We start from the raw sequence: 15,547 nt of genomic DNA on the forward strand, positions 1-15,547 counted from the left end.
AGCCTCAACAAGAATGCTTTTGTCTTTGCTCCTGCTCATATGAAAGAGAAGAGAACAAGAAAATATGGAATCCTCTATGTCACAGTATAGAGATTCCTTAAGGTGTCAGAGGAAAAGAAAAATAGAAGGAGGAGGTAGAAGAATTCGAACTTATCACCAAAGACAGAGTTCGAATTGTGCATTGAGGAGGAGTGTTAGTCCATAAATAGAAGGATGTGAGAAGAGGGGAAGAAATTTTTGAAAATTAAGTAAAAGATTTTAAAAACATGTAAAAAAAACTAATTGATTTTCGAAAACTAAGAGTGAAAAAGAAATCAAGTAATTTTTGAAAAAAATTTTGAAATTAGAAATAAAAAAGATATGATTGAAAACTATTTTAAAAAAGATGTGAGAAAAATATATGATTGAAAAGATATAGTTTTAAAAAGATATGGTTGAGAAGATATGATTTGAAAAACAATTTAAAAAGATTTGATTTTAAAAATTAATGACTTGGCTAACAAGAAAAGATATGATTCAAACATTAAACCTTTCTCAACAGAAAAGGCAACATACTTGAAATGTTGAATCAAATCATTAATTGATAGCAAGTATTTTTGAAAATGGAAAGAAATTGATTTTGAAAACATATGATTGAAAAGATATGATTTGAAAAAGATTTGATTTTGAAAAATTTTGAAAACTTGAAAAAAATTTGAGTTAAAAACAAAATCTTCCCTCTTGTGCCATCCTGGTGTTAAACGCCTAGAATGGTATCCATTCTGGCGTTTAACGCCCAAAACACTACCCTTTTGGGCGTTAAACGGCCAACCAGGCACCTTGGCTGGCGTTTAAACGCCAGTTTGCCTTCTTCACTAGGCGTTTTGAACGCCCAGCTTTTTCTGTGTAATTCCTCTGCTGTATATTCTGAATCTTCAATTCTCTGTATTATTGACTTGAAAAGACACAAATTAAAAAAAATTTGGATATTTAATAATCAAAATGTAACTAAAATCAAATAACAATGCATGCAAGACACCAAACTTAGCAGTTTGTATACCATTGACACTAACAAAATGAGAATGCATATGAGAAACAACAAAACACTCAGGTCAAGAGAATTTAAAGATCATAACAAGGAAATCATCAAGAACAACTTGAAGATCAATTAAGACACATGAATGAATTCGATAATGCAAGAAGAACAGAAACATGCAATTGACACCAAACTTAAAATGAGACACTAGACTCAAATAAGGAACATAAAAGTATTTTTGATTTTTATGATTTTGTGAATTTTTTTGGATTTTTTCAAAAATTAAGTGGAAAAGAAAATAAAGGTATCAAAATTCTTAATGAGAATTCCAGGAATCATGCAATGTTAGTCTAAAGCTTCAGTCTAAAGAAATTAGACATGGCTAGCCAAGCTTTAGCAGGACATTGCATTCAAGAGCTAAATTGATGAAAATCAATCAGCTTTGGTGATGATAAGAACATCACCTTAAAATATTAGAATTCATTCTTAAGAACTCTGAAGAAAAATACCTAATCTAAGCAACAAGATGAACCGTCAGTTGTCCAAACTCAACAATCCCCGGCAACGGCGCCAAAAACTTGGTGCACGAAATTGTGATTCATTCTTTTCACAACTCAAACAGTCCCCGGTAATGGCTCCAAAAACTTGGTGCTCAATACCATGGTCTAAACATAGTTTCACAACTTCGCACAACTAACCAGCAAGTGCACTGGGTCGTCCAAGTAATAAACCTTACGCGAGTAAGGGTCGATCCCACGGAGATTGTTGGTATGAAGCAAGCTATGGTCACCTTGTAAATCTTAGTCAGGCAGATTCAAATGGTTATGGATGATATATGAATAAAGCATAAAGTAAAGATAGAGATACTTATGTAATTCATTGGTGAGAACTTCAGATAAGCGAATGGAGATGCTTTGTCCCTTCCGTCTCTCTGCTTTCCTACTATTTTCATTCAATCATTCTTACTCCTTTCCATGGCAAGCTGTATGTTGGGCATCACCGTTGTCGGTGGCTACAGTTCCGTCCTCTCAGTGAAAATGTTCAACGCACCCTGTCACGGCACGGCTAATTATCTGTCGGTTCTCAATCAGGTTGGAATAGAATCCATTGATTCTTTTGCGTCTGTCACTAACGCCCAGCCTTCAGGAGTTTGAAGCTCGTCACAGTCATTCAATCATTGAATCCTACTCAGAATACCACAGACAAGGTTTAGACCTTCCGGATTCTCTTGAATGCCGCCATCAATTCTAGCTTATACCACGAAGATCCTGATTAAGGAATCCAAGAGATAAACATTCAAGCCTTGTTTGCTTGTAAAACGGGAGTGGTTGTCAGGCATGCGTTCATAAGTGAGAATGATGATGAGCGTCACATAATCATCACATTCATCATGTTCTTGGGTACGAATGAATATCTTAGAATAAGAACAAGCTGAATTGAATAGAAGAACAATAGTAATTGCATTAATACTCGAGGTACAGCAGAGCTCCACACCTTAATCTATGGTGTGTAAAAACTCCACCATTGAAAATACATAAGAACAAAAGTGATCATTGGCTTCGGCCCCAAAGAGGGAACCAGAAGAACCAAGATGAAAATACAATAGCAAAAGGTCTTATTTATAAAGAACTAGTAGCCTAAGGTTTACAAAGATGAGTAAATGACATAAAAATCCACTTCCGGGCCCACTTGGTGTGTGCTTGGGCTGAGCATTGAAGCTTCTATGTGTAGAGACTTTTCTTGGAGTTAAACGCCAGCTTTGGTGCCAGTTTGGGCGTTTAACTCCCATTCTTGTGCCAGTTCCGGCGTTAAATGCCGGGCAGTTTTGAGCTTATTTGGAACACCGGTTTGGGCCATCAAATCTCGGGGAAAGTATGGACTATTATACATTTTTGGAAAGCCCAGGATTTCTACTTTCCAACGCAGTTGAGATTCCGCCAATTGGGCTTCTGTAGCTCCAGAAAATCCACTTCGAGTGCAGGGAGGTCAGAATCCAACAGCATCTGCAGTCCTTTTCAGCATCTGCAGTCCTTTTCAGCCTCTGAATCAGATTTTTGCTCAGGTCCCTCAATTTCAGCCAGAAAATACCTGAAATCACAGAAAAACACACAAACTCATAGTAAAGTCCAGAAAAGTAAATTTTAACTAAAAACTAATAAAAATATAATAAAAACTAACTAAAACATACTAAAAACAATGCCAAAAAGCGTATAAATTATCCGCTCATTAGCTCCCATGATTCAAGATTTGAGGTAGTGTGCAACACGCTAGCAAGAGGGCATGCCACACGCCGAAAGAAGAACCAAGGGAGAAGGTGGCATACCACATGCCATTGCAAGGGCATGGCATGTTTAACTAACTTTTCAGAGGCTCAATACAAGGCAGTTCAAGCAAGAAAGTGGTCATGCAACACGCGAAGGTTGGGAATGCTATATGCCTAAGGAAGGGCTCCCAGGCCAGGAAAGGAAGTGAGCATGCAACACACCAAGGCTAGGGCATGCCACACACCCAGGGATGGACCTCAAGGATGAACCAATTTATGGCGTGCCACACGCCAATCAACAAGGGTGTGACGTTTCTACACACCTTCGAAGCCTCATCCAATGTTAAAAATTGGCGTGCAACATGTCAAGAAGTGGGCGTGCCACATGCTCAAGATGGTTACTCCCAGGGACTTGAAGAAATTGGCGTGCAACATGTCAAAGAGCGGGTGTGCCACACGCCCAAGGAGCTGCTTCCTAGGGGCTTGAAAAGATTGGCGTGCAACACTTCAATGGGTGGGGGTGCCACACGCCCAAGGCCCAAGAATCCACAAGCACTTTAAGTATCACCCAAGCCTACATTGCATGCAAAAAGATTGAATCACTAAGTTTTGGACCTAAATCACAATGAGAACTGAAGATTAATTGTGAAAGATTTGATTTGATTCTGTTTTAATGAAGTTTGAATTTGAATTTTAGGTTTTGTTTTAGGTTTAGTATAAAATAAAGGCTTCTAAAAAACTTGGACAGGACCTTTTGGCCATTTTTTAGATATTGTTTTTTGTTTTGAAGCTTAATACGAGTAATCTCCTTGGTTAAGGTTAAGAGCTCTGTTGATTCTAATGACTAATGTTATAGCTTTTCTACTTTTGATTAATGCATTGATAATTTCTCAAGAAAGAGTCTTTCGTTCTTCATCACAAGGGTTTGAATCTATTGAAAAATAGTTCTAATCTTAAATAAATTCTAATGATCATATTGGAAAACTTAGTTTTTGGAATTAAGCTTGAAAACTCTTTCTCACAATTCTTTAAGTTTTTGAAACTAGACTTGATAAGTGATATCGAATCAACTAGGGTTAACTCTTGTGAATTGTGTGGTTTATAAATCAATGAACGTACTTCACCTTTTTTCATAATCAATTAATCAAAAAATTGGTTTATTAAGTTAAGAGAAATTAAATTATCAAGGGATTGGGATTTGATTACTAATGATTTGCCATAGATACATCTTGCATGATTAAAGTAAAGAGTGAAAAGCATTCTTCCTGAAGTTCAACATTTCTGAAACGTTAACTCTTTTAATCATATTACTCTCTCAATCATTTATTATTTACTGTATTTTATTTACTGTTTTTTATGTTAAGGAATTCTAAAATCCTAAATTTTGATTGTCTGACTAGATTAATCAATTGACCGTTGTTTTCTTAGACCGTTAATCCTCGTAGGAACAATAACCCATTCCTGTAGTATTACTTGATACGAATTGGTGCACTTATCGATAGTAGTTTCCGAAAATCCGTATCAAAATGTCACCATATACTATTTCTAAAGGTGCAAAAACATTAAAAGAATCAATAAAGAAGGGAAGGAGATGCATTTTAGCATTGCAACAAAATTCACATACATTGGAAGGAACAATTTTAGAAGAAGAATTCACATTGTATTTATTCATTACATTGAGAATAGTCTTGGATGCACATTGTTCAAGTCTGTGATGCCAGTGTGTGTAAGAGTCAATTTTCGCTATTAAGTCCCTAGGAATTGCTAGAGTTGGAATCAAAGAAATAAAAATTATTATTTTTATCAGAAATAGGAGCAAGATTATAACAGGTAGAATTAGAAGATGTCACAGCCACACAATCAAAAACATAAATGCCTTGCTTAGGTGTGCTCCAAAGAAGCATTTTCTGAGTTTTCCAAAATTTTATAAGACAAGCATCATGATGAAATTCAAAGTAGCAATGATTATCAGCAGCAAATTTTTGAATACTCACAAGATTATATGTGATTTCAGGAGAGAGAAATAGTTTATCTAATAAGAAAGCTTTTTATGTATAAGGCTAACTAAAAATAATTTTTCATAATGTGAAATTCTACTACCTTTGCCATTACCTAGCAAGATTTGATTTGATCCATTATATGCAGATGATGTAAGCATATGATGTGCATCACCAGTGATATGGTGGTTTGCACTAGTATCTGGCAACCAAGAAGAATCAGTGAGAGTAGATGGAGTAGCCAAATATGCTCGAGGTGTATGAAAGATTGATAGAGGAGGTTAAGGTTGTCATGTTGTTGATGAGTTGAATACAAGAGGAGTATGTTGACAAGAAGAATCAAAGTGATGAAAGCATGTCATAGTTGTATGGCCAAATCTTTAGCAAACTTGACATTGAGGTCTAGCATCTATATTCGAGAACCTACCTTCTCTACCAAAGAATCTTTCACTGCGTCCATTCCACCAAAGGAGTTCTTGCAAGTTCCTCTACCAAATTGTGATGGAGCTTGAACATAATTTGCATGTATAGCCATTAGTCCCTAATTTTATTTTTTGGACTCTTTCTATGTGCAAGTAATATAGTAATATACCTTCAATCTCAATCAAAGACAATGAATCATATTTAGGCATGATGAAAGAAATATACATGGCATACTCTTCTGTTAAATCATCTATAATTACAGCAAATCTTTTTTCAGATATTCAGCTGCTTCGATACCTTGTTTGCGAATAAGTTTGAGTTGTGCTTTAAGTTGTTGTACCCGAATCTTGGAAATCTTTGTAAAATATTCTTGAATTATTACCCAAGCTTGATGTATATACTCACAATCAAGTATTTGATTTTTGAATGACAGATCCATAAAATTAAAAATTCATATCATTAAGTTGTGATCTTTAACCTTCCAATCAGTAAAAAAGTAGATTCAATACCTGCAGTTCGTGCAGCATCATTCTCAAATTGTGATGGAGTTTTTGAGGAATCAAGATGATTACCAAGTTTGTTGGCATGAATGACGTGAAATGCAAGCTTCTGCGATGTTCTATGATTGTCATCATTGAGCTTGTCAATGACGGGTACAGAAAGAGAGGTGGTGGAGGTAGAGGATGAAAAAGAAATGATAATTGATAGATGTCATGGATCTTTTTCCTAAACTCTGAATACCATGATGAAGTTTGAATGAGATAGAGAAGAATAATTTGAGATAAAATTTTGTATTGCATGAATTGTTATTAGTGTGTCTGTCATAATCAAAATTGCAACATTTATGCTCATGTACTAATGCATTAGGCAAAGTTAATTACACAAGAATAGATTACAATTTTATAAGAAAGAGAAACAACTTAACTAACTAACTGATTTTCTCTCTCTTTATCTAATTCAACATGATCATTAACAAATATTAATTTCTATTTTTTTAATCTTGCACAAAATATTTATCCTTAATAACAAAAGGCATATAATATTTAACAAAAAAAAGCATATAATTTATCATAAAAGAAAACTATTTTCTGAAAATGCATACAAGTTATCTAAATCTCTTATTAGTTATCACCATATCTCTCTACGTAGCTTTATAAGGAGGTGGTTACTTTAACAAAAATATTTTTATATAAAAGTAATATTATAAATTGTTAAATAATTTAAAAGTAATGCAATATTATCAGTAAATGTTATTATTTTTTATTAGCACTGGACTATTAATAATTTGTACTTATATTTACAGAAATTTTATATACAAAAAGCATATAATTTTGACTTATATTTACTAAAATTTTACACATATAAATTAATACAGTTTGCACTCATAATTTACATCTATAAATTATATTTACTAAAGATAATTTAGTATTTGTATTAATCAAATATTAACAAAAAAATACTAAAAATTATTAACCTTTAAAAATTTTTCATAATTTAAAATATTTGACTAAATATATTTAACTGCATTATCTAACTATTTGTTATATCATTTTCATATAAAAATATTTTCATAAAAATATCACTACAATTTGTGCTAATGTATAAGTATACTAAATTATTAATTTATTTTGAAAAAATTTTAACCTTTATTATATTTTAAACTTAGTAGATTATTTATTCTGACCAAAATAGGGATTGTCTGTGTGCATGACAGGATGACTTTTGAATTTTGATTTTGACTAGTTTTAACAAATTTTTTTTTAATCTTCTTTTTTGGGTTTTGAGTTTTGACGCGTGATAAATTCTCTTGTTTAAACTTTGAAGTCTCTCTTGTTTTTCATGCAAGTATATTATTTTAAATTTTAGTTAAAAAAAAAACAGAAAAATAGAAAAGTATAGAAGATTGCAAAGTAGGAAAGAATCTTGACCCGTACCAAACAGCAAAAAGAAGAACAACTAAAAGCTTGACTTCATTCCCAGAATCACTCTCTCCATCACAACTCAACTCAACCCATAATTTATTTATTTTTTTAGTTATTACAACAAATAAATTAGTTTCTTTCTTCCTTGGACTCTTCTAAATTCCTTCAAACAAATCTCTTAGACAGTCTTCAATTCAATTCAACCAATCAAATACCGTTTTTCTTTCTCTCTCTAAATGCCTGCGTCCTTCTCCATTGCCTCCTTCCCCGTCCTCGATTGTCGGTGAGTTCCCCTCCAAAACGTTGCCGTTTTTACCCAATTAAGAAAGAAACCCTAATTTTCTCAATCCATGTCCTCGATTTTTTTATTTTTATTTTGTCAATGGGTCAAAAGAATGAACTGTTTTGACGATTTGTTGTAGGTGGTAGTTGGAAAAGGGAAGAGAGTATGGCAATGGAGGAGGAAGAGCCGAGCCAGCTGAAGAGAGCGTTGATTGATTCCTCTGCTGGAGCTATTTCTGGTGCTATATCAAGAACAGTTACCTCTCCCCTTGATGTTATTAAGATTAGGTTCCAGGTCAACTCTTTTTCTTATCATGATCATTTTTTTTGTCATATTCATACTTGTGTTTTATGCTGCATTTACAAAAGTAATCATAAGAAGATTATTGCTAATTTTGTATGATATATAGAGGGTATGAAATAGTGGATAGAGTAATTAATAAGCAAGGGGAAGTACAAAAACCGGTACATTGAGAATTCAAACACTATTAAAACTTGCTTCTTCTAGGTTCTAGAACTATTGAGTATTGAAGATGGTGTCTCATATACAGTTTGGTAAGAGCTGCTGAAACTTCACTAAATAGAGACAGAATGGAACTTGGGGACAAACATTAGCCTGGCAATTTTTTTATATAGTTATTTTTTTAAAAAAATATTTTAGGGAGATGTATACTGCTTGGCAAAGACTCATGTCACTGTCAAAATTTTGCTGGAAACCAGTTTTTGATTTTGTAACTAATGAATAGCATATGGCAGAGAATCAATTTCCAGGGTGTGCCATTATATCATTTATGTCACAATGGGCTTTGTTTTGGTAATCTGTTCCACTTTTACTTTGATGTGATGCGGCTCACCTAAAGTTTAACTGGTTGGAATTTGGAAAGAGTATGGCTAAATGACTATGTAGTTCTTGTTGCAATCATGGGTGTGATATACAATCTGGTGTGAAATGTATGGAGTATAATTTGCTTTGTTGTTGCTTGATTATAGATGTGTGGCTGGAAATTGAAAATATGGCTTCATGTAGTTATTTTCCTTTCAACATACCCTCAGCAAACAAAAAATGGTCTATTGACCATTTAGAGAATTATATTCATTCATGGCCATCAAAACATTTCCAATTACTTAGTTAATGTACCATGGATTTCTCAGTGGTTGCCATTATTGTTCTTAAAAAATCATGTGACGTTAGGATAATTGCGTTAACATGGGGTTTGGCATGTTTCAGTGTGATTTGTGTCTATGCACTATGTAATGTTTTTAACTTTTATGAGATATAGGATTCTGGAGAGTCATGGCTATTCATTATCTCCTGCTCCGTTATCATATCAAGTATTGAGCTGAAGAATGCTTTTCCCATTTATTTTCAGGTTCAACTCGAGCCCACATCTTCATGGGCTTTACTACGCAAGGAAATTTCTGCACCATCAAAATATACTGGCATGCTTCAAGCAAGCAAAGATATCTTTAGAGAAGAAGGCATACGGGTAAAATAACTAAGCTTTTATAATTATGGTTAAATTGCCTACTGCTCTTTCACTGTTAATTCTGGTGCTGCATTTGTAGTCCCCTTGAACTGTTACCAAATAGTTGTTGGTGAAATTATTTTATGTGATAGCGCTTGCTTGCATCGAGAGGAAGAGCTTTACTGTAACAAGGTTGCTGCCTTGTGGCCTATAAGTCATGGGTTGGAGTAATAGAATAGTTTGTCCATTAGTGGGGGTTAAGAATACACACTTATATTCTCCCCATATCACATTAGGTAGGAACCTTAAGCACTAGGCTACCCTTTCCCGATAATGCTTATTCTTAAAGTAGTTTCCTAGAGGTTTTTTGCCAACCATTTTTCGATGGAAAAAATGTGTAATTGTGTATTATCATTTTTTGTGTGCGACATGTTACAGGGTTTTTGGCGGGGCAATGTACCAGCTTTGCTCATGGTTATGCCATATACATCCATACAGTTCACAGTTTTGCACAAGTTAAAATCTTTTGCCTCTGGTTCTTCCAAATCAGGTATTCAGTTTTGTTTTCAACTGTTATTTCTTAGCCCAACATATTAGCCTGATGAGCAGTGTGAACCTATCTCCTAGATTTCTCACATTATTATCGATAATTTTTGAAAATGTAGGTCCGCATATTTTACCATAATGTCAAACTTCATTTGCTGAATTATTTTTGCAAGTCACTTTAGGGTAGGATGCTTTCTGTAGCATAAACTATATATATGCAGACCAAAACCTGCGTCCCTGTGCAGTTTATAAATAATTATCATAAATTTCCTGTTGTAGGTGTATGTTGCTCATTGCTTGCTTTCTGTTTCTGCAGAGAATCACATTAATTTGAGCCCTTATCTATCCTATGTGAGTGGGGCATTAGCTGGGTGTACAGCTACTGTAGGATCATATCCTTTTGATCTCCTTCGAACCATATTAGCTTCTCAAGGTGAACCGAAGGTATCAACATTATTAAATGAGGATTTGAAATAAATTAATGTAATGTAATTTTGTGTTTCACCCTGCAGAGGTCAGAAAAACAGAAGAATTGAAAAGACTGAGCTCCTGGTCTTTGACAATAGAATTTTTAACCTTTTGAATGCATATAATGAGGTTATTCGTGATTTGAGTTAATAACTATGCTATGCTAATGTTTTCCCATCATCTAGGTTTATCCAAACATGAGGTCAGCATTCGTTGACATTGTTAAGACTCGTGGTTTCTCTGGCTTGTATGCCGGACTGTCACCAACGCTAGTTGAGATTATACCTTATGCAGGCCTACAATTTGGTACTTACGATACGTTTAAACGTTGGGCTATGGTAAAATCTCAGTCCTTTTTCTATTTGTTTTCTATTGACATGATTGTTCCCTGCATGCATTAAATGCCGCCAATCATGTTGAAAGTTGAAAACAGAGTAACTTAGTTTCATTTTTTTGGTTCTCTAATATTCAGCATTTTTGTCATTCTAGTATGTGTGTCTCTTCAGTGCTGTAATATTACAATCTTGGTTTAAGTGAAATGAATCTGTAAGATCTAGAATTATATGAAATGCATTGATAAGCTATTTGGAATCCTATGATGAGTTTATGCAGATATGAGGTTTACAGTTTTATGTCTCACTTTCCTAATGTCTACCTTCCACATGTTAGCACATTCCAGATATCTAGACATTTGATTCCGTCAGTTTTACATATGGAGGCCATTATAGAGCAATGCATCTAGGCATACCTTGTGTCAGGTGTATTTCAGCTTGTTTTATAACAATTGTATGGAAATAGTAGAATAAGGTATATGTTAAAATGGGACTGTACAAAGTTGGGACTGTACAAATTTGGTTTATATAGTTGTAAAATTGAATTCCTTGACATGCAGCCAATAAATGTTTTGCTTTATAAGTATTCCTTATAGTGAGAGATTCTTTGATATCTCCTCATTTGTAATTGTCATATTATGTGAAAATTGTAGGCATGGAACCACACTCAATACTCAAATGCTATTGGAGAAGATAGCCTATCTAGCTTTCAACTTTTCCTGTGTGGGTTGGCTGCTGGTACATGCGCTAAGCTTGTTTGTCATCCACTTGATGTAGTCAAGAAAAGATTTCAGGTAGATTTTTAGAATCTGACAGACCCTCTTTCTTTCAGGGTAATTATGAATCTATTTTATTATTTCTTCCCTTCCCCTTTAGAACTAGATCCTGAGCTCATACCTACCCATTGAACGCATGCTGAACAAATGGCTTCTCATGCCCTATCGTTATGGACGTCCATCGAGTATGTAGTTATGGATCTTCATGCTTTCTTTCCTCCAGATTGAAGGTCTGCAAAGGCATCCAAGATATGGAGCTCGTGTGGAACACCGTGCGTACAGAAACATGTTTGACGCCATGAAACGGATATCACAGGCAGAAGGTTGGGCTGGTCTGTATAAGGGGATCATCCCATCAACTGTTAAAGCTGCACCAGCTGGTGCTGTAACATTTGTAGCATATGAATTGACATCAGATTGGCTCGAGTCAATTTTGACTTGATTTTTTAACACTTAAATTGAGGGGAGAAATTTTTTGTGATTTTGTTTTCTGGGATCTCATTCTTTTGTACTCAAATAATTCCCCTTTTAATATACAAGAAGCAGGTATATGCTAATATATTTTAACTATTGATCATGTTGATAATTGAGATTTAGAGATGTACAAATAACTTCAAACCTGACTAAACATTCGTATTTTTGGCAAAAAAAAGTTTTATTTTTGGTGGGTGGGGAGGATCCTTAGGGCAGTGTTTGGTTTTTGTAATTCTTGAGACAAAGATATAAACATTAAAGACATAGACACAAATTATATGTATTGTGTTTGGTAAAATATTTAAGTATTGAACAAGACACAATAAAATTAAAAAAAGTCCATATTATCCCTATAATAAATTTTGTTTTAAAACAAAAAAATTAACCACCATTGCTGCCACTACTATCCATCATTTCCACCACTAGATTTATCATCACACATAGTTCATCACAAATCAGCCTGCAAAAATTTCACAAGAATCAACAAAAATATTTACTTTTCAAAAGAAAAAAGAAAAACGAAAGGAGAGAAGGTGACTGAGGAGCAGATCTGTAAAAGGAGAAGAACCGAGGTAGAGAGAAAGGCGGCAATGGCAGACTAAAAGAGGAAGAGGGAGAGGCGGTCCTGGGTGCTGCGAAGGGGGGAGAGGCGACAATCGCAGATATGGACAAAGGAAGAGACGTAGCAGCGGCGGCAGATCTGGATGAAGGAGGAGATGCAGTGGCAGTAACGGTGGCAGAAAGAGTAATGATTGAGCGAGAGGTTAGTGGCGGAGGAAAGATGGAGGGAGGACGGAGGATGGTGAGCATCTCTCTGGATAGAGAAAAAAAATTAGGATTTGAGATAAAATAAAATTATTATTTTAAAAATTAATAAGGGATAAAGTGTAAAAAATTGTGTCCAATTAATTGTATATGTGTCTCAACATTTTGGAGAAACATTAAATACATGTATTTTATGGGCATTTGTATACTAATGTGTCCATAAAATATGTGTTTCAACAAAGTCTCAGCTTACTCCATTAACCTTACAGATAGTGGCTTGAATAAAAGAATTGTTGTGGTACATTGGAAAATGAACAGATCAATTCCAAGTGCAAGCACTTATATTAGTACAATCCAACTACAAAAGTCAATAACTACTCACAGCCTTGCCTTCATGCAAGAGGATGATCTGCCGTAATTGCACACTTGCAGGAACTGGCCTCTCCCCATAACTGCCAGAATCTAGCTTCGTATTCCACAATCTCGGCATGGCCCTATGTACGTTTCAACCACAAAGGCCTGCAGCAGTATTGTCAAAAGTAACCCTTGGACGACCATCTTAAGCCAAGAACAATAACAGCACATCATATCCAAATAATTATCATAGTGGCATCAATAAATCCTCACACAAAAACCAGAATTACAAGCATTATCTATGCAGCAACCACATTTGCAAATGCAAGTTAAGACTGGCAAGCTTCACAGACAAAACAATAGCTACTAAAAAGACTAAAAAATGTAATGCCATTGTAATTATGGAAATAGGTTGAGTCCAAAATCACTGCTTCCAAAGTCTCTACCCACTAACATTTTCCGTTTTCTAATCCAGCAAAATACATAAAAGAGAGAATTTATCAGCATCAAGTGGTTCTCGTTCGAGGGGTGGCTTCAGCTTCAACAATGAAGATGATGAGGTCTGAGGTGTTTGGATTCTACCAGATGCTAGATGAAATGCGACTTTATATATTTTAAATGCTTAAAAAGCTTAAATATTGTTGTAAATATTGAATTTGGCATATTATACATAAATACTTTTTTAAAATAAATTAGTTTTCTAAATATTAAAAAAATGACCAGATCTTTTAACAAGTTTTAGAGACAGACTCAAACCATGTAACTGCATTGCAAGCCTAACCTATTAAGAGTGAGACACGGTCTAACTTTTCTCAACTTTTCAGTTTTCACCCTATTGAGAAGAGAAGGATGCTATAAATAAAACCTGGCACAGGATTCGGTGGTCCAGAAACCTTTGGACTACTTAGTGGTCCAAGTAAAAAACATGTTTTTAGAATTTTTTTATCAATTGTTACGTAGTCCTTGAACTAATTTTAATTACAAATCAACTCCATATATTTTATTTAATTATAAAAATAGTTTTTTATTTTATAAATTATTATTTTATCAATTATCTATTATATTTATTAACAATCAAATACAAAAATAACAACCAATTATATCCTCCATTCATCCTAATAATTTCAATTGATTAAAAAATTAACTTTGATCTCGTTACGTTCGTCCATGGCTTCCAAATCGTGTTTCTTTGAAATTCAATCGATTGGTTTTTCAAAACAATCGATTGAATGATAACTCAATCGATTGGTTTACACTATATCACAAAACAATCGATTGAAAGTTGTAAGGTAGAATGGTAAAAAGCTTATACCAATCGATTGTTTATACTTTTCCAATCGAATGAATGCCTCAAAACAATCGATTGAATTCACGAAAACAACATGGATTTGCCAAATACAATCGATTGGAAAGTGATGACATTGAAGTTTTAGCCAAATTCAATCGATTGGTAATGTAATCCAATCGATTGGAAGGTGATGAAGTTGAATGTTTTGCCAATTTCAATCGATTGGTAATGGTACATAAAATTAATTTATAGATTGGTAATTTATAAAATTAATTTTGCCGATCAATAGTACCTTTTGCTTTTATTCAAATAAGGCAGAGTAAAAAATACAAAAAGTATATAATATTGATAAGGTAGCAGCGTATCAAGTAGTAAGTATGCTTAATTTATTTATTTGTGTTATGCACAAATTTAGTTTCGTTAAAATATTAGTAATCAGTGCTCTAATTTTTGTAAATATGTTTTGGGATAAGTGTTTGCAATTAGTTAAATGTTAGAATATATTGAGTAAATTCTTTTAATATATTTAGAGTTAATATAAAACTGAGGGTAAAAAACGTATTTAAGCCAAGGAGAGAAGTTTATTACGCATATAAGCCAAATAAGAATCTGATACAAGAATTCACCAAAGCACACTTTAATGTAATTCGAAACAACTTTATTCGAATTACATTCCTTAATAATTCGAATCAATACAGCTCCAATTATTCCCAACCATTGCATACAAGTAATTCGAATCAACTTAGAACGAATTATAAAAGCATAATTCGAATTGTATCAATTCGAATTAGTAGGAACGTGAGTAGGAAGAAGTTCGAATCAAATTGATTCGAATTACTCACATTTCGAATCAAATGGTAATTCGAATTACACATTGTACAATAAGATACTAGAAAAAATACTATATAATATAAAAAAATATACTAAAAGAAGTATAAAACAAAATTATAGTAAATTAATTTTAGTATAAAATTATTAAATATAAATTAATTTTAACTCCTATTAGTACATTGAATTAAAAATAACATATAAAAATGTACTTGTATTTATTAAATTTTAATAACATATAAAAATTTAATGACTTTTTAAATATTTTTTTATAATAGGAGTACATTTTTAAATACTTTATATAAAAATGTACTTATATTTATCATACAAAAATAAAGTGTTGTGCCA

At 33.6% G+C, this 15,547-nt stretch overlaps 2 protein-coding genes across 4 annotated transcripts; one reads left to right on the plus strand and one right to left on the minus strand.

The window, feature by feature from the left end:
• The first annotated feature begins 7,602 nt into the window (after nucleotides 1–7,602).
• On the plus strand, nucleotides 7,603–12,081 carry LOC130977116 (mitochondrial thiamine diphosphate carrier 2-like). 3 transcript variants are annotated; one of them, XM_057902135.1, is made up of 8 exons: nucleotides 7,603–7,903; nucleotides 8,043–8,197; nucleotides 9,273–9,389; nucleotides 9,807–9,918; nucleotides 10,231–10,358; nucleotides 10,568–10,720; nucleotides 11,368–11,508; nucleotides 11,591–11,954. In XM_057902135.1, the coding sequence occupies exons 2-8, from the start codon at nucleotides 8,069–8,071 to the stop codon at nucleotides 11,594–11,596; spliced, it is 786 nt and encodes a 261-aa protein (XP_057758118.1). In that variant the 5' UTR covers nucleotides 7,603–7,903; nucleotides 8,043–8,068; the 3' UTR covers nucleotides 11,597–11,954. The 3 variants fall into 3 exon arrangements, with proteins under 3 accessions (XP_057758118.1, XP_057758117.1, XP_057758116.1); XM_057902134.1 differs by having other exon boundaries at nucleotides 7,604–7,903; nucleotides 8,043–8,190; nucleotides 11,714–12,081; XM_057902133.1 differs by having other exon boundaries at nucleotides 7,605–7,903; nucleotides 11,714–12,076.
• A 230-nt stretch (nucleotides 12,082–12,311) lies between these two features.
• On the minus strand, nucleotides 12,312–13,021 carry LOC130977117 (uncharacterized). Its single transcript, XM_057902136.1, has 3 exons — nucleotides 12,983–13,021; nucleotides 12,533–12,778; nucleotides 12,312–12,424 (listed from the first exon to the last, which is right to left on the minus strand). The coding sequence occupies exons 1-3, from the start codon at nucleotides 12,985–12,987 to the stop codon at nucleotides 12,346–12,348; spliced, it is 330 nt and encodes a 109-aa protein (XP_057758119.1). The 5' UTR covers nucleotides 12,988–13,021; the 3' UTR covers nucleotides 12,312–12,345.
• Nucleotides 13,022–15,547: the final 2,526 nt, after the last annotated feature.

This window comes from Arachis stenosperma, chromosome 4, assembly GCF_014773155.1.
Source record: "Arachis stenosperma cultivar V10309 chromosome 4, arast.V10309.gnm1.PFL2, whole genome shotgun sequence".
In the NCBI taxonomy this organism is placed as follows: Eukaryota; Viridiplantae; Streptophyta; class Magnoliopsida; order Fabales; family Fabaceae; genus Arachis; species Arachis stenosperma.

Coding starts and splice junctions, on each gene's coding strand:
- LOC130977116 (XM_057902133.1), top strand. CDS start 8,069: ATGGCAATGGAGGAGGAAGAGCCGAGCCAGCTGAAGAGAGCGTTGATT. Junction 9,390..9,806: donor TTAGAGAAGAAGGCATACGG/GTAAAATAACTA, acceptor GACATGTTACAG/GGTTTTTGGCGGGGCAATGT. Junction 9,919..10,230: donor CTCTGGTTCTTCCAAATCAG/GTATTCAGTTTT, acceptor CTGTTTCTGCAG/AGAATCACATTAATTTGAGC.
- LOC130977117 (XM_057902136.1), bottom strand. Junction 12,425..12,532: donor CCGCCTTTCTCTCTACCTCG/GTTCTTCTCCTT, acceptor AAATTTTTGCAG/GCTGATTTGTGATGAACTAT.